The 27,470-nt window shown below is 41.2% G+C and overlaps 1 protein-coding gene across 2 annotated transcripts in view; it reads right to left on the reverse strand.

Annotated features, from left to right (window-relative positions):
* Positions 1–27,470, reverse strand: part of COL24A1 (collagen type XXIV alpha 1 chain) — a 270,456-nt gene that overhangs the window by 79,224 nt on the left and 163,762 nt on the right. For both annotated transcript variants that reach the window (XM_090049548.1, XM_090049547.1), the window contains exons 25-28: positions 15,669–15,722; positions 13,579–13,632; positions 11,584–11,637; positions 10,467–10,520 (exon numbers count right to left, since the gene is read on the reverse strand). In XM_090049548.1, coding sequence (XP_089905674.1) covers positions 10,467–10,520; positions 11,584–11,637; positions 13,579–13,632; positions 15,669–15,722 — 216 coding nt within the window. The remainder of the gene's footprint in view (positions 1–10,466; positions 10,521–11,583; positions 11,638–13,578; positions 13,633–15,668; positions 15,723–27,470) is intronic.

Consider the following 27,470-nt stretch of genomic DNA (forward strand, 5'->3'; position numbering starts at 1 on the left):
TGATGGGGGAATAGTTGGAAAAGCTGTTTTGGATACTAAGGACTTTCATATTCTCTAAAGAACACTTGATCAAGCTTATTTTGCTTGGACCACTTTCTCCTCAAAATATTTCTGGGTCACATATGTTCCTTCTGACTGTGAGAAAAATCCTCCAGAATCCTGTTCTATCAGTTTTGGATTTGGTGATACAAATCAAGGAGGTGATGATGAGCACCATCCTTCTGATCGACTCCAATGATGCGAGGCATCCATTGGCCCTCAGGACTCATTTGGAATTGGGCTCATAAATTGGAAATTTCATGGTTTGACCCTAAATTAGGGTTCATGCTATACGTGAAAGGTGTTTAGTTATTTGTGTGATGAGTAATCATGCAAATACTGACACAGACAGATGAGGCTGTATATAGCTAGATCTTGCTTATCTAGGCATCCAGTGTACTCTACGATGCACATAAAGATAAAGACTTAGAGACTATATAAGAGATACAGATCCTTCAAATTTAATAAAAATCAGCTTCTCCCAAAACTGGCTTTCATTTCACATAAAATGAGAAAAATTGTTCAAATTCCATTTAATCTTTTAGATGCCTAATTGGTATGTAGTACAATCCTATTCTACCTTGTGCAGGTCCCTAAAAACAAACATTAATGGGTCAGCTTTTGCAACACACCTTCATGTCAGTCTTAAGACCAAGGAAAAGCAGGGAAGAGGAAGAGACCCTTGGTGAGACAGAATTTAAGACAGACAGTATCTTCAACACAGAACATGCCAAAGAATAATCAAGTTTTCACATTAAAATATTCTTAATTACAAATAAAAATGAAGCTAGAATGATACATGTTGTTTAAACTATTGGAAAGAGCAAAAGGAAGAAGGAATGTTAAGGAACTCTGGACAGAAAACGGAGCAAAAAACTATAGAGCTACACACAGCTGGTAGCTTCAATCCAGTTGCCAAAAAGGCCTCATCTAAACCCTACTGAACCCAATGGAAAAATCCCCTGACTTTAATTAGCTCTAGAGAGGCCCAAAGCCTCCTGTTATTTTTATAGAGCAGTTTAGTTTGGCCATGTAAGAACTATAGGATGGAGCCCATGTTAGATTAGGTAACCCTAATTATTAAATGATTATAGAAGAGGGATAAATGTCTTGATCTAATTAAAGTCAGTTATGCTGATCTTTGGTGGTTATGCGGACAGTTACATTGGTCTAGGTACTGCTGGCAGTTTTTCTATAGATGTCTTTGATTATTACATACATATGTTCTTTAGTTAATATGTGAGACACAAGAACGTCTTACGGTGATATCTTTTACTGGACCAAATAGTTGGTCCCTAAGAAATCCTTGCCTCATATAATGTCTGGACCTTGACAGGTACAACACCACTGTTACACTGCATACAAACACAAGGCAGGCTAGATGGATTTAATGGAAAGCCCCATTTGTCTGATTTATCTGGTATCAGTACCATGTGGTACTTGGATTTGCCTCAGTATGAGGGAGGAAGGAAACCCATCAGTGATGGAGAACCCCAAAAACAGTAGGGGCCAAATAAGACAGCTAAGGAAGGGAGCAAAAGAAAAGACAGACCCAAATCAGCATTATATAAGGGAGCAATCAGGTAAGCAAGAGAAGACACTAAGAAGGAGGCTAATTGGATAACCATTACGTAGATCTTACGGTATAGTTGTAGAGACTGCAGGAGAGTATGGTCTGGGTATGATACGGGCACAATGACTTCCTGCTGCATCTACAGACACCTCTGCTTTCAGAGGAGTTAGATTCAGATGTTTAATCATTAGCAAGAACCTGAAAATTGTGCTGATCATGAATTATCCAAGACCATACCAACCAATCAAAATAAAACTTCAGCAAGGACTAGTGATCAAAGATTAGCTTCTGGATAGCACCATGATTTAATTTATACAGTGAAAACAAAATAGAGGAAATGTCTAACTGCTGATTCTTGGTATGGCATTAACCTCAGCTAGCCACAGAGGAAAAAGCATGAATCCAAAGAAAGGGCAGTTACATGTTTTAACAAAAGCACAGCATAACATTTTTATAAATAGTACAGCATGATGCATTATTGGCACTGATGAAATGGATTAAGTAGAATTAATGTAATTTCCTACTGTAGTTAGTACAGAATGAAAGATGGACACATTTTGGCTCCAGTTGTTTGATTTGGGCTGCATATTGTATAATTCTATGCACAGAGCTGGGGAGAAAAACTGCCAAGTGTTTGCTACTGCTTTTTTCTTTGGCATGACTTCAGTTTTGTTTCAAAAAAGGAATGTAATGTAATGCATGTTCAGAATTAATTATTTAACCATAGTAGTTTAATGACTACTATGAAAACAAACAAGTAGTGCTAATAGTTCACTCTCCCCATGTTGCTTCCTAACATAACCAAAAAAAGTAATAAAAATGAAATAATAAACACAGTATGTACCGTGGTTTCTTTCACTCTTGGTTTAGTATGGAGGAACACTGTAATGTGACATTGATTTTAATCCATCCTCCCTTGATTAATTAAAGGTACACACATACACTAAGTCCCTAGTAGAATATCTGAGAGCATGTCTTTTTATCCACATGCACCCAGTGATCAGATGTTCTCCCTACCTCGCAATCTGGTGCCAGAAAGAATATGATAGAAAGCAGGGCAGGATGGCACTTTCTACAGAGAGATAAACATAGGTTTGGGATGTAAGGAGTGGAGGAGGGACACCCAAAGCTTAAAACAATGGCAGTTTTAGTTGAGTGCACAAGAAAGACTTTAAAAGTGTTGGGAAATCCTGCTCACGCAAACAGACATGCAGTTGCAGCACGTGAAAGGGCAAAAATCATGGCATGTACATGAGCCCCAGACGGTGGGCAGCAGAGGGGAGGCAGGAATATGCAAACCTTCCTAAATGTGAAAGCAATCCAGCAGCTTGCAAGGGCTATAGGAATGCAAGTGAGGAAGGGGTAGGAGATGAGCAACCTGAGCAGTGACATAGAAGAACCTTAAAGAGACAGATGCACTCAGTTCAAAGCAAGCATGGAGGAACCTTCAAGGGACAGGCACACTTATTTTAAAACATGCATAAATGGCATTGACAATAGTTTCATTTAATGTCAAGAGCACCTTAACAAGGAAAGATGGGAACAGACTGAAGCAAGTAAGGGCAGACAATCTGCCTACAAGAATGTTGTATACCAAGGGAGAGGGATTATAAATGTTTTGAGAAAAGGTCTACCCAAACCCTTGAGAAAGGTGGAGTTAAGAATCAACTTGGTGGTCAGGGACAAATGAGAACAAAGCAGCAGGAGCAGTAATATTATTCAAGAACTCAGAGTTGAAAACAAAGAAGGTAGAAGAAGTCATCAGTGGCAGATTGTAATGAATGATATTATCAGTTGGGGGAAGAGAATTAGACATTTTTAATGTATATGCACCTCAGGAGAGGGAGGGAAGGAATGTGCTGCTTAGAAAGTGTTTTACATGGTCAGAGGGAGACTGTGCACAATAGCGGGAGACTTCAGTTGTAGAAGGGGGGACAGAAGAAGGGAAGGAGGAAATGGAACTTTAGACAGCTCATCCAGACTGTAAATAAATATAATAAAAGAGGAATTGCTAAGAGATGTGTAGACAGGGTAGAAAGTTTTCACTAGAACAGACCTCAGTGGAAAGAAACAATCAAGAACTGACTTTGTGTTTGCATCAGAAGAAATAGGCATAAGGAAGAAAGAAACCATACATGTTGCTTTTAGTGATCACTGGATGCTGAAAGTAGAAATGAGTTTTGGTAAGAGCGCTATGAGAGGGAAGGGACCGTGGAAGTTAAATATGCAGCTGTAGATGTAGATCAAGAGATCTGTCAAGCATGCACAAGACAGAATGTGGGGTGGTGAATGCTGTAGAAATATTTTGGGAGTACCAGAGAATGGTGGATGATGGTGAAGAAGAGAACAGGAAAATACTTCAGGAAGCAAGGCAGAAGAGGCACAGGGAAAAGAATGAAACAGCTAGGAGAGTTGCAAAGATGCTAGAGCTGCTAAAGGAAGCAGCAGAAGGAAGACAGGGATGAGAAGAGCTACAAGAAACAAGGCAAGAGTTAGAAACTTGGTTTAAAAGGAAGGTGAGAGAGAAAATGTTCTTAGGACAAGCCCCTGGGTGGGAGAAAACAGAGCGGTCCTGATACTTTTTGGCCAGAGTGAAGGCGGCAAAAGGAGAGCTTAAAGCAATGTGGGAAGAAGGGGGTGCACAGGTGGAAAAGCCAGAGGAGGTGTGGGAGGTGATGAGAAGATTTTATGTAGAGCTTTACCAGAAAGAGAAAGCAGACAGGAAGAAGATGGAGGATTTTTTGGAAGAGACTGAAGAGAAAATAGAGGATGGAGAAGCAAAGGAGATGGAAGAAACGGTAAGTTTAAAGGAGGTGGGGGAATGTTTAAAAACCATTAAAAGAGGGAAATCACCAGGAGCAGTTGGACTGCCTATAGAATTTTACGAGGAGTTTTGGGCACAGGCAGGGAGGGACAGATGTAGTGGAAGTTTTTGAGAAAACAGAGGAAACAGAACAGAGTGAAGCATTTTACAAGAGGCATTGTAATCTTACTCTTCAAGAAAGGGGAGAAGGAACTTCTGAAAAACTGGAGACCAACTACACTCCTTAATATGGACTATAAGGGCTCAGACAAAATTGCCAATATTTGCCCAATCTGGCCACAGAAAGCAGCTTATAGTTATGACCAAACACAAGCACACAGCTGCAGACAGCTCAAAAATGCCCTATCAGGTGAAAATCTGACCTCTCATTGCATAAAGTATCAGATAAAGATGTTTCAAAGTATAGCTACTTCTGTAACTTGCATCTGCGCAGCTCCCAGCCTTGAACTGTTTTCAGAACGAGAGGTGGGAAAGGGAGTGGAGGGAGTTCAGTCTGGAGTTTTTTCCAGCCCCCGCAGAGGGTGGGACAGGTGTATCTGAGCCCCGTCAAAGGTGGGGGGCACTCCAATTCACCCACCCCACTCTTCAGCACTGGCTGGGGAGCTCCCTGCGCTGTTTGCCCTTCCCATTCTGAAAACAGCAAGCCCTGGCTGAGAGCCCTGGCCATTGCTATGGGAACCTGGGTGCAGGCTCTCAGCTAGATTCCCCTCCTCCCTGAAATCAACAGTGAACTTCTGTTTGGTTTGGGGTAACACTGTAACATATATTTTGCAGAAAACGATCTGAGTTACAGCTGGGAGCTGCACTTCTGAAATGTAGTAGTTGGAGATAGACTTTTGATGGAAGAGGTACTAAAGCATACATCAGAGTATGAAGAGGCAACAGGGGCTAAACTAAATAGATGGAAAAGCACCATAATGAGAGTGGAGAACTGGAGGGACTTGGAGAAGTTGGGCCTTCAAATAAGAGAGAGAAATCAGAGTGTTCAGGATCCCAATGGACGCTGAAGGAAAAGGTGATGGTATGGGAAAAAGTGATGGCAAGGCTATGGCAAATATTTTGGTTATGGTCTGGAAGGACACTGTCCTTTGCTGGAAAAGTGGCAGCGCTTAAGGCTGTGACACTACCTATTGTTCTATATATGGGAATTGCATTCCCACTGACATGCTGGCAGATAGTAAAAGTACAGAGGGAAATATATGGGTGTTCTTTTGGAATGTCACAAGGGAAAGGTTGCTAGATCTGAGCTACAAAGCAAAAGAGATGGAGGAACGGGGGCTGCCAGACTTGCAAGGCAGTAATGGAGGGAGAGGGGAAAGCAGTGCTTGTCACCTGATTTCATGCAGCAGCAATTTTGAGGAAATGGGGAATGCCCTCCTTGCCACTTTCCGTCACAAAGTTTAATATTAAAGAGTAAAGCGTGGATTGCAGAGACCTGACTCAGACTGATACTGACAGTTTTCATGTTGCTATTGCTCCCATCATCAGCTTGCCCAATCTAGCAGGGGGGTCCTACCCTTCTATAATCACTTTAGCTGAGGTGCAGGAAGTCTTAAATATGAGCAGACGAAACATTATGAAACCAGCACGGTGCTTGTCACATGGTTAAAAGAATATCTAATGGCATGTCTCAGACAAAGATCCTCTAACAGTAATATATTCCAATAGAAATAACTGATTTTTTCTTCAGCCAGTCAGAATCTTCCAGTGCAGGGAAAATTGCCCAGCTGGACAATCATAGCAAAATTAGACTTCTGAGGAATCTTTGACATCAAATGGCTGTTGAGCGGTCAATGTTTTATGATAGAAAGCCATTTTGTTGTGTGGCAGTGCAGTAATAGATGGTCAGTGCTGTTAAACTTTGCATAAAAAATCCAGCAACAAAGATTTGATATGTTCTTTTCTTTGCAAACAAGGGAAGGAATTAGCATATGCTCTTATTTAACATTTACATGCAACTACACTTTCTGCCCTTTTCTGCCACATGCAGCTTAGTGTTCCAATACAGCTTTCATTTTGAATTCAGTGGTGTTAAATCCTCCAGTTTCAAGTGGTCCTCATACATTTTTCATACATTAATCTCAGATTCTGCCTGATCTTGTAGCTGTGAACATATGCAAAACTATAGCGAGTCTTATTATTTTGAAACAAGCCTTCTCAACAATTTTCTCCAGAATCAAAGTGTCCACTATGGTTATACTGTTGTGTATAGGGACAGTCAAAGGATCCTGAGGAAAGATTAATTTTTTAGAGATAGAAGAGCCAAACTTAACTGAGTAATTGTACATAAAAGTATGTATGTGTGAGCGCATGCTCATCTACATGTCCACCTCACAAGGATGCAACTAGCTCCTGTGGTCCAACTCAGCATAGCACTTAGGCATGCATTTCACTTTAAACAGGTTATATTAAAGTAATTGAGAATTAAGCACGTTTTGCTTTTCTGCATTAGGACACTGATTGCAGAAGAGCCCAGCTGCTAGTTCTTTTCAGCCCTCCCAAGTGGTTTGCATTGTGCTGGCTCGATTGGCTCATCTTTACTATGCTCTCTGTGAAGCAAAGGACTTGAAACTTTTTAAAATGAAAACTGAGATTCTTCTTCTTGGGACCAAAGCCTGGTTCTGGTAACAAAGTGTCCTGTAAGCCCCAATTACCCTTTCCAGATCCAGTGAGTATATCTGTAGACACTTCTGTTCAACACTGTAAAAGTTATTTTTTGTTATCTTGTGCTCTGGGGCTTGTTCCCTTACTCACATCACTGTAAATCTACTGACTTCTGTAGAGTTGCCTTTACTTTACACCAGTGGGCATGAGAGTGGATTCAGGCCCTCTGTGTCTAATTAACATTTCTCTTTGAAGTTTCTCAAACGAATTTCATAAACAAATACATCTGCATTTCAATTAAGTATGATGAATAGGCACTGATTTATTCTATTTGATGGGTACTGATAGCTTGCATATGTGTCCTAATAGTGGGGTACTGAAGTTGAAATTAACACGAGACAGAGAAAGATTACAAAGATACCTTAAAGTTACTCAACAGAGAAAATTAACATGCATCATTATCACTTAATTCTAAATATTTATGCAAGCTTCCTACATCCTATAGTTTACAAGGCAATTTTCAGAACTGAATTATGTATGTTTTTTCACATGTAAAATGAAACTAGTTCTAAACTTTTCTAATTCTATGTGTTCTTGTGTTTTTAGGAGGATTTTATACAACATTCATTAGAGGTAGAATGTTGATATTTAATCAGTAAAGACATTTCCAAATAACACTTCAGTGCATTTCCTTTGTAAGGTATCTTTAACAGTGTCACTTTATAAAAACAAATCCATTATAATTAATGACAGGGAAGAGCAAACTCTTTTAGAGAACCACAACAGTCTCTCTGGCAGGACTAGTGTATGCTATTTTTGTCTCTGAACAGTTGAAGAGTTTAAGTTTCTTTAATCATCGGACCCAAACTCTGACAAATCCCCCACTGATTTTAATATGAGTTTTGCTTGAGCTAGGCCCACAGGATCAGACTTAAAATATATTAGATTTAGAAATCTTATTAGAATCTCTTTGTTTTTTAGGTGTGGAAACACTAGGGTTACCATTTCTCCAGTTTAAAAAAGGGGGATACCTGTTGTGGGGGAGGGGGTAATATGACCGGGGGTGGGGTGGGGCAGTGATATGCTCATGCCCTGCCCCTTACTCACAAGCCACACCCCACGGCCCTGCTGCCGCCCCTCATTCCTGACCTACAGTATACCGCACCCAGACCATGCTGGTGCCTCTCACACCCAACCTTCAGCCCCCTGGCCCTACCTGTACCTCACACTCCGAACCCATAGTCCCCCAACCCCCTGGTGCCCCTCATTCCCAAGCCACAGTCCCCCAGCCCCTTACCCCCCCCAACAACCCCCTTGCCCCCCACAGCCTTGCCAGTGCCCCTCACTCCTGCCCCCCAGCCCTGCTGCCCACACAGCTCCCTGCTACCACTCCAAGGAATCCCCCTGCTCCCTTCCCCTACCAGAGAGGCAGGCACCTATTTCCTCTTCCCCCCCTGCTGCAGCCCCAGTGCCAGCAGGCACCTGCCCCCCTTGCACACCCATCCATCCACACACACACACCCCACTCCCCCTCTCAGAGTCCCAAGCCCTGGCTCTCCAACCTCCACTTCCCATAGACTTACTTGCTTGCAGCAGCTGGTGCACATGTGCAGACACACATGATGCCCCTGTCTCCAATTGCATTTCCCTGCTCTCCCCAGCCCCAAGCAGCTCCTTGACAGGATAAGCTGGGAAGTGTTGGGAAAAACTCGATGCTGAGCAGAGGCAGAGCAAAATCCTGGATGTTTGCTGATATTTTTAAAAAGCACCCGGATGGAGATGGGAGGACCCAAAAAGTGGACATGTCCAGGAAAACCTGGACATAGGGTAACCTTAGGAAACACTATAAAAGAACATCTGATTACTGCAAAGGTATTTTAGGCTAGCGTAAAGCGTTTTAAATGGACATGGGTATGTATTCCAACTCTGCTTCACGTATTTAAATGTAAAAGCCTGGAATGAGTTATATTGTACCTAAAGTAAGAAAAAGCCAGTGGGATGGCATCTTCAACTGAAAGGTTCTTCATGATACAGTTTAGTTCAGTACTACAATGCTACTTTTTAGAAGAGATTATACATTTTACAAGCTTCATTTCACAAATGGTCCAAATATGTTTGTACCATGAATGCAGAATCCAGAATCAATTAACAGATTTATTCAGACATAGGAAGATTATTCTTGGCAAGATATCAAGTTTCTCTTTTGAAGAATGGTACATTCTTTGGCCACTTAGCAGGATAAAAAGGTTATAGCCAATATACTGAGAAAACATTTATAATTTACATCAAATTGACTGACCCTAATCTTCTCCAGTGGAAAATTCTCTTATTTGGAGATATATATATATATATATATATATATATCTCCAAATATATATATGCATGCATTTAGGTATTAAATTTCTTAAACATTTATTTTCCTCCAACACAAGTGAAAAACATTTTTATGGCATGAGTAAAATAAATTATATAAACATATCTATGGAAAAAAAAATATTGACAATGACAGTTTAAAGAAAAAATTACATAATGGAGCATAGACATTAACTGTATGAACTACAACCTCTTTTTAGTTTCTGTTACAAAAATCTGCTCAACAGAAAAAGATTCAAGACTTATGCAAAACTAATTTTAGAAATGTTTTAAACATATAGAAGCATGCCTATACTACATTGAAAAGCATATTACCAATACTACTTCAACTCTAGCTAGCTTGCATAATGACAGGAGTGAAGATATAGCAGCACAGTCCTTAGTGTGTATACTACTAGGTGGTCTGGGTACACAGGTTGTTATCCCAGGTTGAAGTTCAAGCTGAAGTCTGTGCCAGCTTGTTTTCACTGCAACTGTTACCAAAAGCTAGATACTTTACAGCCAGCATTGGAACATAAATTAAACCTCCAGCTATGAAATACACTCTAGGCAAATTTATACTAGACTTTACATCTCAAAAAGAACCCAGTTCTTCAGGGTACCATTTGTTTCCTGATGGGTGCTAACTGCTAACTGAATGGGGATGCATGGCCAAGGCCAAGAAAAAACATTAACTAGTTTTTAAAGAAAAGAGTTAACATGCCATGTAATGTTACAGTTTAACTGCTTTATTTGGAACTGATTTTGTGTCTTGGACCTTACGCAAAACTCATTCAAATTAATGAGAAGGCTCTCATTGCCTGGATTGGGTTTTCAATTAGTGAATAGCAAAACACCAACTTACTTCAGTATAAGCAGAACTGGAACTCAACTTGTATCTTATACAGAGGTACATGTATCATGTGTCAGATTTTCAATTAAAATGACCTGAGTCAATATGGGTAACTGATACCTTCTAACCGAAGACAATTCATAAGAAACAATGCAGGGACTTCAGAAATCAGATTCATATACTGACCACTACTTTAGATACAACAACAATACATTACTTACTCTTCTTCCTTTAGGTCCCTGTAGCCCAGGAGGTCCTCTTGCGCCTGAAGGACCCTAAGTATTAAATCAGTTTGTTACTGAACATCGTCTATGAAAGGACCTCCAGAAACAGTAAGAGGGCTGTTATAGAATACATGTCTACTGTTATAGTAATTCAATAAAGACAATACAAAACAAAATATTTAGGGCTGTTGAATGCTTAAAAAAAAAATGTAATTAATGTAAAAAATAGTTGTAACTAATCACAATTTTAACCACACAGTTAAACAATAATAGAATCCCAATTTATTATAAATACCTTTGGATGTACACACATATACAAACCCTAATTCATTCCCAAGACCTGGCCCTCCAACCCCTGCCCACCCCCACCATACACTTACCTGAATCCAGCTGCTGAGTCTGCTCCCAGGACTCTGCCGTGTGTGTGGTGTGTGTGTGGGGTGTGTGTCCAGGCAGCAGCAAGGGGGGAGAGGCTGCTTCCCCCACAGCACACAGGCAAGCATGCAGCAGTGAGGGGAGAGCAGTGATTAATGCGTCATCAGCAGCAATTAATGCACATTAAAAAATTAATGCACAATCAAATTAATGTGCTAATTGCAGGCATTAATCATGATTAACTGACAGCCCTAAAAATATTTCTTATTCAAGGTCCACATTCAATCATATCATCTCAATATATCTTGTCCAATAAGATAGGCTTAATGGTACATTGTGCCATGGTTCTGGGGAAGAAATAGTAATGTGATGTTCTCATTTTGATATATTCTTCCTAACAGTGCCATCAGTTAGTTCATAACTTAGCTAGCATAATACAAAAGCACTGTATTCTACTTAGAAATTGTATTAACAAAGGAGATTCAGTGTAATCATTGTGCATAATGCATCTTTTTTTAGTGAGCTGGTCTACGTAAGAAATAAGACTTGGGGCCAGCAAACAGAGCAAACCCTTCTGGTGTTTTTGGGTGCTTCTTCATTTTCCATCCCTCATAAACACTTGGACACATGCAAATAAGGATAGTTAGTCAAGTTAATGATTAATAACAAAAACATAATGAATTGATCACCCATAAAATTAACATTTTAATGTGAAAGTAAACCATTCTTCTATACTTACAGGCAGTCCTTGTGGCCCTACAGGCCCAGGGCCACCAGGAGGTCCTGGATAACCCTAAAATAAAAGTATTGAAAAGGGACTGAGTAACTCCTATCTAAATTGTCTGGAATGTGCCACCATTTAATTTTCTGAGAGCATTAAAAAACCCCAGTATTTGGCAGTTCTTTCCCCAAACATTTTGTATATAGAAAGAAGATGTACACCAATATATAATTAAATGTATGAAGTGATACGCTGGGTTCTCTAACATTTAAAAAAAATTTTCCTCATCACTAACATTAATAGTCCACCAGTTTGTATACTAGCTAAGAAAAATGCTACCCAGAAGCCCAGTCTGTTGAGTCCAAAATGGTGGCTTTGGAGGTGATGTTTGTTAAAACCATCTCCACTAAAACTGTAATAGAGAAAATGTACTTGCCAAGGTGTGATCAGGCACAGCTCTAGGAGTGTGTACATTTCCAGGCTGTGCTAGAGATGATTCAGTGTGGTACCTCTCAGAGACAGCATAACTAGTTTAGAACAGCTGATACAAAATCTATTAGCCCACTAATATGCTACTCCAGTGCTCTGCACCATCTTCTTTCTGAATGAAAGAGCTAGTTTCAAGCTCTCTGGTCTTGAGTTTCAAATTCATCCCAAGGATTGAAAGGCTGCCTCTTCTCGGTGGACTATGACCTCCTACAACAGTTACTATCAGTTGTTTCTGTGAAGAACAGTTTAGTGTTGTTTGTTAAAGATCATTAAACCCAGGGGAGAGGGAGATGTCATGTAGTAATGTAATGCATGTTACCTCCAATTCTCTCTGTTCTTCTTACAAAGAACAAATGAAAAGCCTATAAATATTTTCTATGTATTACTGGACCATTACAGCCCTTGGAAGCAGGCACATGTTCATATGTTAACTAGTGCCTTTTCAAAGCCAGGTTGGAGATGGGAAGATCCTTTGGAAAATGGGAAAATGAATATACCTTTGCTTCCATCTCCTGAGAATCTGCTTGAACCCAAGCTTGTAACAGGGTAAGGCTCAAGTAAGGCTTATAACACTTATAATGAATAAGTGGATATACGGCTCTTAAAAGTCTTCCTTCCCCCTTCCCTTCCCCTCCATGCTCAACAGCATGTTCCCTCCCCTCCTTTGCCCTCCCCACCTTCAATGCTGCTGAAGCCTGCTGACCCAGGGTGGTAGGGCAAGGGCTCCTAAGCTGCTCCTGCTAGGCTGCATGTGAACCCAGGCTTGGTAAGAGACAGCAGTGGCAGCAGCTAGGTTCTTTTCCCCTGAGCATGCTCCCAAGCTGGGAAAGAACACCCAGGGGGACTGGATAAGAAGGCTAAACCTGCCTAGTGCTGCTGCTGTCCCTGGCTGAACCCAGCTCCACACCAGAGAGCTGGAGAGGGCAGAAGTGGCTTTGGAGTTCCCTCCCACCCCACTGCCACAGCCTGAGATAGTGGTGGTGGTGGTGGCGAGTATGGCAAGGTATGGGAGGGGAGAGGACTTGCTGCAGATCATGGAGAGGAAGGGAAGGGGGAATTCTTACTTGCTTCAGGAGCTTAATAAAGTCCCTGGCTGCTGCTTCCCCAGTGTGGTTGACTGAAAAGGAGGTGCATCCGTGCCCTTGCACTCCCCTTGGATCTGCCCCTGAATACATCACAAAAACTACTTTCCAGTGTTACAATGGCCAAAATTAATTACTTTGAGGGAAGGAAAGTTCCATTGTAAATACTGCAAATAGACAGATATACCAGTTGTATCACATTAAAGGATACTGATATGAACTGTTAAGATGTAACTGTTACATCTGTGTGATTCTATGCAATACAAGTCCAGCAAAACCACTCCAACTTTAGCCTGGTTTCATTCAGGGTTAAAATCAGAGTGATTCAGATGTAAGAGTGCTGCTCTCCGTCCCCACCCAACCATCACTAATAAAGTGGCTGAAAAGTATGTTTTCCTACCCTAAGTAAGATAAATCTAACTGTACCTCACTTATTGCTTACCATGACACCTTTCTCTCCAGGAGGGCCCACTGGTCCTGGGCTGCCCCGCTCCCCCTTTAACAAACAATTGAAAAAAATAAACAGACAGATATCTAGGCAATTTCCTTCTGGATGTAGAGTGGGAAGTTATCTTCAGTCCTTAGAGTTCTTGTAACATGGACAGCAGGCAAAGGAAGGCAAAAACAGAGAGCAGGGAGCACCAGCTTCTCTGGGGCAATTTCAGATCACAGATACAAGGTCCTTGCTGCCTTTACAATTGATATTTTGGAATTAGCAAGGAGTAGGAAGATGAGTGATTAAGTTGGGGAGTGTTTTTGGGACTGCTAAGCAACCCGGGTAGGAAAAAAATATTAAAAGTAATAAATAATACTAGCTCAAACCATATATTTTTATACAGATGTATACGGTACTTCATAGTACAGTTTGATACCATAAATTATGACGTCAGAAAAGCATAAAGGAACAGCATAGTCATGGAAATCATTATTCTGTCACTAAGAAGTTTATTTCCCTTTGCAGATAGATTAATTTTATTTTGCTACATTTCTTCTTCGTTCAGCAACAGTATCTAAAAATAATCTTGTCTGAGTATAATTAGGAAGTGTCCACAAATTTAAAAAAGGTCTTTGATATCATATCTAGGCAAACAGTTACAATTAAAGCCTTCTATGACTTTTCTAAATTTAAGTTTTGACCACTGATATTTTCATGCTACATATTTCCATTCCCTGATAATGTAAACTGAAAATAAATATATCGTATTTTAATGGAAATTATAATGTAGTCATAGAACAGGATTTTTTCCAATAACATCCTCTTAAATTCCAGCTATGAACCAAAGGGAAATAATTTATCCCTACAGGGTGGAAATGTGGATGGCGTTGATCATTTTGACAGTCTATTATGTTTTATTATAACTGAAACTGACATCCAGTCAAGTAAAAGTTTCTTGTTTTTCATCTTTTTTCTTAAAAGAGTCTCTTCTAAGTTTTACCATACTTATTTATTTAACTGTATTTAGAAACTAGCTCAGAAATGTTATTAAATGCTTACTGCCAAGTAATAGTGTTCCACTTCTCTGTCAACTTCAGAACAAAGGGTATGGATACATGACACATTATGAAATAAATAAGTGGTAAAAGTAGGGCAGATGCATGATATACAGCTTTAAATCAGTATAAGTCACTCAAAGTGAGGAGTAAATCTCCACTGGTGTAAATTACATCTGGATCCTAATCATATATCTATTCCCCTAGCTAATTATATCCCAGGGCAACAGCTTTACTCAGGGTAAAGAGACTCCCTCACCACCCTGGTCATAGAGCCTATTGTAGGTATACAGGTTGAGCTAGCTCCGTGATTCTCAACCTGGATCCATGGCACCCTGGGATGCCTTGACATCCTTTCAAGGGTGATGTGGGGTGCCACAAACTGTTAGCCCTATTAGTTGTACAAACACGATTCATAAGATAAAACCATTGATTTCAAATAAAAAAACCATAGGATTAAAAAATTCTGACCGGTTGTAATCTTTCTTTGCTCTTTGCAGTAGAAAGATTGCTGTATTATTTTCCCATAATCAAAAAATGAGTGAAAACTAACAGTTGGCATTTTTGGAGAAGTGCCTTAAACCTAACATGGGGTGCCTTGAACCTAAAAAGCTTGAGGACCACCAGGCTAGCTGATGGTGTGTGCACTCCATACTGGGCATGTCTACATGAAACATTTACTGTGGAATAGACTAATTAGACTAAATACAAGTACTATCCTGCTTCAGAGATTTTTACTGTGTCTACACTCTAAGTGGCCAATGGCCACTTGATTAAAACAAGTAATAAACTCAGAGTAGACTTAATGCAGTGGGTAATAAAGCAAGCACTTGGGAATGAAAAATATCTCTTCTAACTATATCAAAGACACAACCTTAAATTTCTTTATAAAATAAAGTTCAAGGTGCCACAAGTTGGATAGGTGTTACATCTCTATTAGAATACTAGTTATATCTCAGTAATCACTAAATTACCTATTATCAACATATAGTTCCACAAAGTGGTTAATATTGCTGAATATATCACAGTGCTATAACTTACCTTTTCACCAGGATTTCCAGCTGGTCCAGTTTCTCCAGGTAAACCTACAGATCCCTACACATGAAAATAAAACAGATTTTATTAGAGCAATGCCCATACTGATTCAGGCTTTTGTATCCACCAACAACCCAAGGCTAGACAGTAGAGCCTGTATTCACCCTGGTAAGCCACTTGTTTCAAGTAGATGTAGTGGTTTTAGAAGGGCTATTTGCATAAATGCTCACCTGTGAGAAATCCATTCGTTTTAGTAGGTAACTAACTGTACTCAATAGGACTGTGCATGAGTGCTATTCTCAGCGAGAAGGGGTGTATTACCTAGCCAACAGTATTTTGGGAAAGATAACAGTGTTTTATGTCAAATCCCACCCAACTCTATCCTCTCCCCACAGCACTTCAGAATTTTCCCTACTATCCTGTTCTTCAGTATTTAGCAGGAACTTCACTATTAATGGACTAGCCAATTCGTGTCAAGAATGACTGGGGGTGGGAGGGGTGGGAAACGGAGTGCCATCACCCAATGCCCCATGCTGCCACCACTCTGCCTCTGGGGCTCCCCACCCTGTCCACTGCTGGCATTGCCCCCCCCACTTCCGTCCTATCTGTTCCCTGCCATCATGGCAGTAGTCTGCCTTGCCAGTCTGCCCTCATCATCCTCCTCTGCCTCTAAGGACCAGGGCCAGGGCCAGGGCCAGTGTTGTGTTTTTTTGTGCTTGTGTTTTTTTTATTTTCCTTTTGCATCTGTTGGATGCCATGGCAAGGCTGGATCTGTCTCCAGCCCTGTGCATTATCCCCCACCCCCACGCACCAGAACAGGAGGGGCGAGGCCAGCGCTGCCTCCGGGCCCTCAGTCCCTGCTGTCATGGGGAGGAGTGGGTAGGTGGCGATGGAGGCCTGCATCCATCCCTGGCCCACCTCTCACACAGTCCCATTACCCGCCGTGATGCAGTGGTGAGGCGGGATCTGCCTCCAGATCAGTGTATCCTCCCCCCCTGTGTCTGGCCCTGTGCTCTGTCGCTGCTATCTGCAAGCAGCAGGGCTGGGGGGAGGGAGGGGAGTGACCTGTGTTACTGGCCTCGCCCCCCACTCTGTCCCCTCTGTCCCCGCTGTCATGGTAGCACTCCATTGTGCTGCTGCCTCCTGTCCAAATGCTCTTGGAGCACCCTGATTGGTTGCTTCAGTCAGCCAATCAGAGTGTGAATAAAGCAATATGGACAGACAGACAGACTTTTATATATAAGGCTTTTATATATACAGAATTCTGCTGGGAGTACATGACTGATGTAGGAAAGGTGGAAAGGTCCCCTGCTCTCGTATCCACAATCAGAAAAAGATGTTGCAGTAAAGTGGGATACTGCATTATTATGATAAAGCATTTGCATAATGATAGCACCTACAAGCCTCCCAGGCTGGGCCTCACCATACCAGGAGCTCTACAAACATATGACTAAAGGAGCTTCTTGCTCTGCCAATACTTCAGTCCTGGCAACACATTTCCAAAAGAGTATAAAATATGTCACTGAATCAAAGACTGAGGGAGTCCAAATCCCTTCAAAGACAAAAATCTATTGGATTTGGGGTTCAATTACTTTCCTTGAGCTTACTATGGACAAACTGACCCTCTAAATCATAGGGAATTTTGGCTAAAGCACAGGATCAGATTCTCTACCTCTTTTTTCAATTAAATAACTCCATCTGGAGACTCCTCCAACAATATCCATTAGCAATGTACTAGATACAACAAATGATCCATATGAAGAGGTTCCAAGAGCATGCTCTACTAATAAAAGTTGAGATAATTTCAAACTAACTCAGTCTCTCTAATTCTGCTCTTGTTGAAGCCAAAGTAGGAATGTTAGTAGTTGCTGGGTACTTCCAGTGCACACAATACCATTGTAACATTCAAAGGAAACTTAAAAAGATAAGATTTAATATCACTGTGATACTAGGCCCTGACTTAGCAAGGTACTTAAACACACAACTTAGGCAAGCACACGCCTTCCAAGTCAGTGCCTAGGGCTAGTGCCTCAGTTGTCCCTCTCCCCACATGAACTCAAAGTTCATTCACATGAGCTTAAAGTTAGGCTCTTAAGCACCTTGCTAAATGAAGCCCCAAAACAAAAAAATTTAGAGCTAAGACTGTTTTGAGAGGGTAACTACTTGACTGCTACCCTGATGTTCCTCTTCATGGGTATAAAGGACTGAGGGCTACTTACATTTTTTCCTTTTGTCATCTAGTTTAGCAAATTGGTTATTTTTCTATTGGCTATTTGGCTAAATGTCATTAGTCACAATCACAGGGTGCATCCAGATAAGCAAAATATATTGTGTTTCCTCAGGGACAAATAGCAAGTGGCATGTAGTTGTGCCAGTACTGCTTGTCCCCGGGTAAAGCCCATGCACATACTCTCTGGCATGTGGGAAATTGCCCTGGATGGGGTAGGGAAGGCTGAGTCCAGCATCTTGGTTGGCCCCAGCAGCCTTGCCTGGGGTCTTTGGGGCATCCTGGGGTGCCAGTGGTAGCAATTCAGGTGTGTGGAGCCTGGCTGGCAGCCAAAGTCAGGTTCTAGTTTTATGGCAAACGCTGCTGCCACATGTGCTGCCTTGCTTTTTTTGGTGCAGTTTTTTTGACACTGGGATCTCCCAATGTCAAAAAACCCTGCTGTGCTGCTAGACAGCAGCATGGTGCAGCACGTGTGACTTACTGGTCGGTGGTGCCAGGCACTGCACATGCACACTTGTCTGGATGCCCATAGAGTTTCTCTCACATGCTATGATGAGTACTAATGTGCATGAGAACATAAGAAAGATTTATTTTAAAGAGCTTAAATTAATTTCAGAATCTTATCCTGTGTTGTTTGATGATTTAGATGTTCATTTTAGATATTACAGTGATGAAGCTGGGTTTCAGGCGTGGAAGGAAGCAATACATATATGAATACCTATGAAGGCAAATATGCTGACAAAGAACTCAAAGGAGTTAATGGAAAGATTTGGAGTAAAATAGCTAAGAACATTCATATAAAATGTTATAATTCTGCATTATTTTTGTTTTTAAATCTATGTATAATGAGCACTGCTCAATGAAATTAACTTCTTTTTTCCTAAATCTCTCTAACGTGTAAATAATTGAAAATAGGCAATCCTAACAGCTTTAAAAGGCAGAGGTAATTGATGTTCTACTATTGAATTGTTGTTAAAGCATTTTTTCCTTCTGAACTCTATTAGTACTTGTTTTTTTTTCTTTTTTAAGAAAATGGAGTCCTGATTAATGAAAGGAGGGGAAAGAGCCTAAGGGCAAGTAGACATATCTACGTAGGGATGAACTAAATAAAGCCTATTAACAGTGTTTGCAAAACTTTTCCACAAAAGGCTTGTAAAATTTGCCTAGGAAAAAAATGAAAGCACCCCCAAAGGAAGAAAATTCCATTTAGCTTGTGGTTTAATTGAGATATAATCATTAATCCTACTGCACATGCTTTCCCCATACCCACACGTTGTTTTACTTTTACTAGCTTCACCACATGACTCTACCATCCTGGAGACACATTCCTTTAGTTTGAACTGCCTCCAGTTTCTAAGCCAGAAAAGACTTTGAAAATGAGACAGCCTCTAAACAAATGCAAGTCAAAGCAATGCATGTGTGTGTGTAGGAGTTGGGGGCTGGGGGGACTGTTCTTCATATTGAACAATAGAAGGAATATCTTGTTCAATATTAATGTATAATCAGTCTTTCAGACCAGTGGGAAAACATAAGGGAGAATACCAAATGCTGGCACCTACATCTTGTGAAGATATGTGTATTTGTCATTTTGTACAGAGTAAGAACTGCTCATTTACTTTAAGCAAAATCCTGGCATAAATTAAGGACTCCCATTGAAATTAATGGGAATTTTGCCACTCACTTCAGTGATTTCACCCCTTACAACCATTGAAGTCAACTGGATTGATCATGTGAATAATTGCTCACCCATGACAGTGAAAAGTTTATAATTTGGCACTGGATTATTCCACATAACTGGGAAATAGAAGACAAAACAACTAGACTAATTAAACCTTAAATCAGTTACCTGCCCTTGTCTCTTATGAACAAGTAGGTACTTGTCTCCTCCTTCTGAGGTAGCTTAATGGCTCTGAAATTTGTGTCCTAAGTATAACGCACATCATAGCCTGAAATTAGGAATTTAATTGTGAAAAGAACACACAAGTGATCTGGCAGGCAGATCCTCAGATGCTGTTAACTGTCCCAGATTTAATGACTTAAATGCAATAGAACTATGACAGTTTATCCCAGCCTGTGACTGTATTATAGGTAAGAAGTGTTCTTTCTTCCTGCTGAGAGGCATCTTAGAATCATAGAATTATAAAAAATTAGGGTTGGAAGGGACCACAGGAGGTCATCTAGTCCAACCCCCTGACCAAAACAGGACCATCCCCAACTAGATCATCCCATCCAGGGCTTTGTCAAGCCAGGCCTTAAAAACCTCCAAGGATGGAGACTGCACTACCTCTCTAGGTATCCTGTTCCAGTGCTTTACCACCCTCCTAGTGAGAAAGTTTTTCCTAATATCCAATCTAAATCTTTCTTGCTGCAACTTGAGACCATTGTTCCTTGTTCTGTCATCTGTCAACACTCAGAACAGTTTAGCTCCATCCTCTTTATAACCACACTTAAGATAGTTACAGGTAGGGCTGTGCAAAGCTTCAGTTCCTGATTTGATCTGGTGGAGATTTGGCCCAATTTGGTGGCCAAATCTCTGAATCTGAATCAAATTAGAGGACCGTTTAATCTCCCTGAATCAAATCAGAACTCTCTGAATCGACTTAGAGAAATTTGGTGATTTGGACAGAGACACAGTTTTAAATATTTTTTCTACATACCTCTAGGTAGCAGGTGGCTCATGAATGCTGCATCCGCCCCAGCATTGTACCATTCACAAGCCATGCTGGAACAATGACAATGCAAAACAACAATGACATCAGTGATTTCTGCCTTTGAGCAAAGGATGTTTTGCTGTATATATACATTTGTGTAAGTTCAAGGATGTCTAGCCCATGCTACTGGAAAATATTGGGTGCGAAATAATGGCAAGATTTTGTGATTTCCACATTACTGTTTTCTTTGCATTTAAGTTGCTTGGGGAAATCACTGTTTAAGTATATTGTGATTGCAATACAATTGTCGCAGGCTGCAAAGGTGCTTTGCAAATCTCTGACCTTTGGGCGGTGAGTTAATTAACATGCCCAGTCAGCTCAGGAAGGAAAGAGATGCCACGACAGGCCATGTCCAGAGCTAGTACAATTTGAAGAGGCTAAAATAAAAATGGGGGAAAAGAAAAGGATTAGGGGAAAGAGAAACATGGAGAGAATATGGAAAATCAGCACAGACAAGCTAAACTAAATCCCACTGAAATCAACGGGGGGTGGAGGGAAGGGGTTTCCATTGACTAAATGAATTTTAGATCTGGCTATAAGAGAAGGTGGTACAAAAAAAAATGTAGGAGGAAAGGGAAAAGGAAATTAAAGGGAGAGGCAGGAGGCAAGGGAGCAAAGAGTGAAAAGGAAAGGAAGGGGAAAGGGACCAGAAAAAAAATGAAATTAATCATAAAGTAAGAAGACTCCAAGAAGAGGAGAAAACCAGGCAAAGAGTGTGATGAGAAACAAAGGGGAGCAGGCAAAGCAAAGCAAAGGGAGGAGAAAAAGTCACATGCTGAGGGCAGCTCCAGAACCATACTAGAAAGCAGGAGGATGGGAAGGGTACCAGAAAGAAGAAGATGGCTGTCATGAGCCCATTTTGTTTTGGGGTGTCATAGCACATTGTGGAGGTTTTCCTGTGTTTTATTGTATTGATATGGCACATGTGGTCTTGTTGGAAAGCCCATGTCATGCTGTATCTATTTACATTTTCCCCACTGTATACATTTGTCTTTCTATATATATTTATAATTTTGGGCATGGTTCAGCCAACAGACTGAGACATGCATACTGAAAGACAAGTGCCACTCCCAGACACAGGCAGAAGACAACATTACTGGGTAGAGCATCCCAGGGCAGTGTCTGCCTGCAATGGGGGAATCAATACCACCCTGGAGGCAACAAAGAGAAATGGTCCTTTAGCCAGTGGGGCTTCAGGCACCTCAGGCAGACCAGAATTTTCTAGAGGATTCTGGTGACTTGTGAGTAATTAGAATAATGTTGGGGGATGGGGCGGGGGTGGTTGGAAGTGATTTAGGAAGTTAGCTGTGGGATATGCTTGGTCTTCTGAATTTTCCCCAAGCTGGAGATGGTTCTGAGACCCCGGCTGCCAGGGTTGATAGTATCAGCAGTAAGCTGATCTTGAAAAACAATGGCAGGTCTCTCAGGAGGGCTATGGTGTAGCCAGAGGAGAGGGTAAGAACATGTCTTCCGCAGCCTAATGGGATGGCCACATAGGGCTGGTAGATATTCCCTTACTGAAGCTGCAGAGTCCAGTGTAAAGGCAGTGGAGTTGAGGTCTGAGGGGGTAAGGAGTTATCCCAGAGCAACCTGGGTTTGTTCTTTAGGACAAGTAGGAGCTCAGTGGAGAGAAACTCAGGGCTCTGGAAGAGCCTCTGTGGATGGGTTTGTCACAAGGACAAAGAAAAGAGAAGAGAAAATGGGGATAAAACTTAAATGGCTTAAGGTAACACTCAAACCTGCACTGCCATGGCAGAAATTCCTGATTCTGCAGACAGAGTTTAGCCACTTCTTCAGGGTGCCACTGCTTGGCAGCTGTCTGACAGCAAGTGTGACATTCCTGTACTTTCATGGTCTATTTAGCAGCTGATGCCTTCCCAGACTGCACTTCCCAGACTTCAGCTTTTGAATGGATTGGCACTGAAGCAATGTGTATAAGCTTTGGCAGCAGCTGCTGCTATCTGCTACCAGAAACAGACATTGCTTTACAAGGGGAGGAGAACAAAAAAGCAGGAAGGGCATCAGTACTTCTGCTCTGCTCTACAGAGCAACCTGTAGAGTGGGGTTGTCCAACTGGCAGCCATGAGCTACATGTGGTCCCCAAGGAGTTAATCTGCCCTACCCCCAGGCTCTTGGTTCATGTTCAACTTTCCTGATCATTCTTTTGCTTCTGCTGCCAGAGTCTCTGGGCTCCCCTTCCCTCCCCTATTTTCTGCTGCCTGTCCTTGTTCCTGGGGATGTGGCGGTGTGGTGCAGTGCACAGGCCAGAGGAAGCCTGGGGCCAGAGAGTTTGAGTGGGTCCAGAGGCACCATCATTATGCAGTGCGGGGCCCAATCGGGAGGGGGGCCCTCATGGCATGTGGCTGTGTGGGCTGTGGCTGCCAGCCACTCAGAAGTTGGAAAACCCTCCTGTAGAGCTTCCTGCTCCATAATGGGATCTCTTGGACACATACAGAAAAATCTATTACGTTCAGCCAGGCAACTTCCAAACAATCAAGGTACAAATCTGGATGGAGAGCTAATCTTACATTGTGGGAAAGTAAGTCTGGCAACTGCGTGAACAGATGCAATGTGTATGTGATCCAATACTTGCTGGCAATGCTGAAAAGCATAGAAAAGATCTTGAGGCCAGGGGCTGAGGAAAACATTTCAGAGAGTACTCGCTCTGATCTGGAAGCATTTATTGTTTTGATTGGTGTCAAACAGCTCTATTGGTCAGGACTACCATCAACACAATAAAGACTTGAAAACTGAGTGATCACTCATGGCCAGCTGAGTACTGTTTACTGAGGTAATCCTCCAGACCTTTGCTCCTGGTAGGTGACAGGCCATCAGTGTTATGCTGGGAAGCTGGTACTATTTGCTCAGCTTGGTTGTTTCAGGAAGGGCATAAAGGGACATGATTCCATGGGGGCATGATACACAGCAGAGGTACTGCTTATCAGGATCTGTGTTGTGGTTTCTTTTATGAACAGTCTCTGAGATCCTGGTGGTATCAGCAAAAAGGCCAGGACTGGTGATTCAGTGTCACTAGTTAGTAACAACATTATGAAGGACCTTGGTACCCCTACGTCTGCAACCATGGGTATTGCTACCCTAAAGAATCTTTGCCAGACCTAAGAGATGTCTGAGACAAAGCACCAGATCAACCAGCCTGTTTGAGTTGATCAGGCGCATGCGCTGTGATTTAGAACAGTGTTTCTCAACACAAAGATCATGTAGGTGGGACTTCAACACATCACCAGATTGAAAAAAATCAACTTTTTACACTTAAAATAGATGCATCAACAGATATCTTGAACAGTGCAAAAGCGGGGTTTTGTTTTTATCATGGTGGGACAAGGGTATTTTGAAAAAATGGTTGGTGGGATGTAAGGTGCAAAAGGCTGAGAATGGCTGATGTAGAAGACTCGGTGGGGGTGGGGTGGGGGGTGGTCAACAATTAATTTCTTTAATCACTCCCATTCCAGAAAAGGTGATCAGTGCTGGAAGTCACTTCTTGTGTGGAATTTAGTCCTACTTGACGTGGCGGAGGCAATACCAGGCTCCTAAGCCAAACTTGGTTTGATGCCTGAAGGCAGCTGACTCAAGGTACTACAGTCCCCTTCTTGGTATTGGCAATGGGAGTTTTCAGGATAGCATCCCTACTTACAAAGAAATTGAAAGAGTAAGACTTCTGGCATTAAAACCCCTTTTTTGAGTCTCAGTAATGTCTTTCCAAATCGGATGCTCCCCTATTGACTGCTTCAGCAGGTTCAGTGTTAGCGGGGTGCAGCCAGATTAGTACATCCCGGCAGAAAAGGACTAGCAGAATACACGGAATAGCAGTCTGGAGGCTGACCTTGCACAAGCAGAAAAGGTACTGACTCCCTTACTTACTGCATTAGGTCTGTACACAGTGCACTTGGCTTGAAGGCAGAGGGTTTAGGTTTGGACAGGTGGCAAAGCACTGACTAGCAGTCAGAAGAAGAAAAGAAGCTAGAAAGACAAAGAATAAAGGATTGCCAATGTGGGAAAAAAGCTCCTAAAAGACTGTAAATGATGATAGTGGTACCAGTAGAGGCAAAAGAGGACCAAAACTGCTCAGGGGATATTAGCAATTTTCATTTTGAAAATTCTCTTGTCCTAAAAAGACAAAGTAGTATAGGAATTAAGCACAGAATTTACAGACAGGGCAAAATCCATGGGGACACATTTGCCTTCTACCGCTATTGCTTCAGGGGTGGAGGGAGCTCTGGAGCAAGTCCTTCCCCACTTCCCCTGCCTCAGCTTCCTGTGCCTGCTCTCTACCTGGTTCCCTGTTGTCCCAAGCTGGCCAGGGGGCTCCAGCTGTGCTTCATCCCCAGACCCTACAGTCTGAGGACTGGTATTGTGCCCACCCTTAAGTAAATCCTGGATCTGCCTGTGTTTACAGATATTGACTTACATAAACAAAATACTTTTTTATACCAATAGTTTGAGTCACAGTACGTTGTTCTTCCACTGAGCTTTCTCAGAGTTCAAAGGGCTCTTCAAATCCAGGGATTTGCTTTGGCTAACTATAGGGAGGCCAACTGCAAATTCTGGATCCAGGTACCTTGTGGTTTGAACCCATCTTTACTTATTACATAAGAGGACAAATATGTTCCAAAGGTAGTTTATTAAATCTGAGACCCTTGGGATTCCTGTAATCCCTAGGGCGCAGCGATGCATGCCAAAAACTGAGCTGAGTTTAAGTACTTTATGCAAGGAAAAGTAAAGAAAAACAATGACATGAAAGAGTTGAACATGGCATAATCTTGTTAAAAAATTAGGCCATAAACCTTCATTTACAAGCATTTCTGTACCACTCAGTGTCATTTCTGTATCATAAATACCAGTTTTCAGAAGCCTGCTGGCTAGAAAAATTTTCATGGAAAATGGGTCAGCGTCTACATTTCAAATCTAACACATGCTTCAGAAAGACAAAGAATCCTGCCAAAGGCATATGCTGTGCATTAGGAACTAGTCTAGAGTGCAGTAATTGAAAACATATTGTAAACAGTGCAAAATGTAGTATGCAGTAATCCATTAAAAAGCTTGGTTGGGAAGAAGTGAATAATCAGTCAGTTGCAAAAAATTCCTGTGGCAGCCCTTACCTGTCAGACTGTAGAAACTAACGCTTTCTTTTTTATCAACAGAACACTTTCCAGTATAGCATTATTTTATTTATAATTCAAAATTTCAATGTATTCATTAGCAATCATTTTAATTAAATGATACAAATAACCGTATATATATTTTGTTTGTTTGTATTTTTAACATATACTATTTTCTGGGCCTTTTTGTTTATGTTCATTTTAAGGAAACTTCTAAATCTAAATTTTTTTTACAGACAACAGCAAATACAAAGAGAAGGAGAATTTATTTTAAGGAAAGAGTGCCCTGAGCCCAAGATACTTCTTTTGTCAATGCCATTTGCTATTTGCTATGAGCAGCTATGAGCAGCCTTAATAACTATTTGCTATGAGTAGCCTGCATAACTGTAAATAAGTAAATCTATTTTAAGTGCTTAGAAAAAATTTTCATTGTCAGGAAATAGGGAGAAATATTAATTTGAGGAAGAATTCTTTTTCCCAAGTTGGGAGCTGTTGAATTGGGCTGCTTGAAAAGAGGATTAAGGCACATCATAATACTAAGTGATGCAACAGGCTTACTGAACGTGATCCTTTCTGAGCCTTTAGTGCCTAATGCTACATGTGTTCACTGATGGCACATCACTGATGATGCATCACTCTTGAGTTAGGAAAAATGTAATAGTAGATTAGAATACTGCCCATTGTGCAGTGCTTAATTATTGAACCACTGCTTGATCATTGTTATGCAGGCTAACTTATATTTATGTCATTTGGCAATCCACACTTTTTGGTGTGTGGTCTTTTTATTAGTCAAGCTGGTGTTTCACTTCTAAATTTCAAAAGCAATTTCCTGCTTCATAACCATGGTGCTAAAAATATGATGAAAAGAACATAAAATCCATAGATACCTTCCTCACAGTTACATTGGGAAGCACAAGATTGGAAAGGCAGATAGATGCCCTTGTTCTCCATTCCACACTCTGGAATCTGTACATCTGTTTTGTTAACATTTTCTTTCTGTTGAGATAGTTATTTGGTAGTAAACCAAAGGTGATAATTTGAATGAAAGCCTATGCAGTTGCTTATCTGGAATATGCACATCTTGCTCAGGGAAATATTATATTTGTAGCAGATAGCTATAGTTTCAGTGGAACTTTAAGAGTCACAGCTGCCAGACTAAAGAACTAACTGAAAATCTGAAAGTTAAAATGTATGAACACCACAGTCGTTTCTGCACTAAATGATAGAATAAACTTTATGGACTAAATTCTCATCTAAGTAACATCAATATAAATCCAAAGTAATTCCTTTGATTTCAGTGGAGCTATTCCCAAGGTTTGCCAGCTTGATTTTAAAGAATTCCACTCCTGGCTTCCCATTAGGTTGACAGAGTGCTGGCAGATATTCTCATGAGCAAAGCATTGGAAGCATGTTGGCATCTACCTTCTTCCCAGATGCCATATGCAGATAATATTAATCTATTTTTGCCTGGATTATTAGGGTGTGCAAAGTAGACTTATTAAATGTAGACCTTATATAGCCAGGCTGATACTAATGGGACCAGCAGTAAAATAAGTTAGTGTGGTCATATCTGCACTATTATTGAATGTATATATGCTTTCTATCCACAGCCTGTCTTTGATTAGTGCTGAAGTAGCTTCCAAACATCTTCTCTCAAAATTGATCTTGAGAAATTATGCTGGCACACAGGAAACCTGATGTCAGTAGATACTAGTGCAACTAGTATTCTGGTGGTGACAATACACTGTAATCA

Source organism: Crocodylus siamensis, chromosome 5 (assembly GCF_052110815.1).
Source record: "Crocodylus siamensis isolate JL-2025a chromosome 5, ASM5211081v1, whole genome shotgun sequence".
In the NCBI taxonomy this organism is placed as follows: Eukaryota; Metazoa; Chordata; order Crocodylia; family Crocodylidae; genus Crocodylus; species Crocodylus siamensis.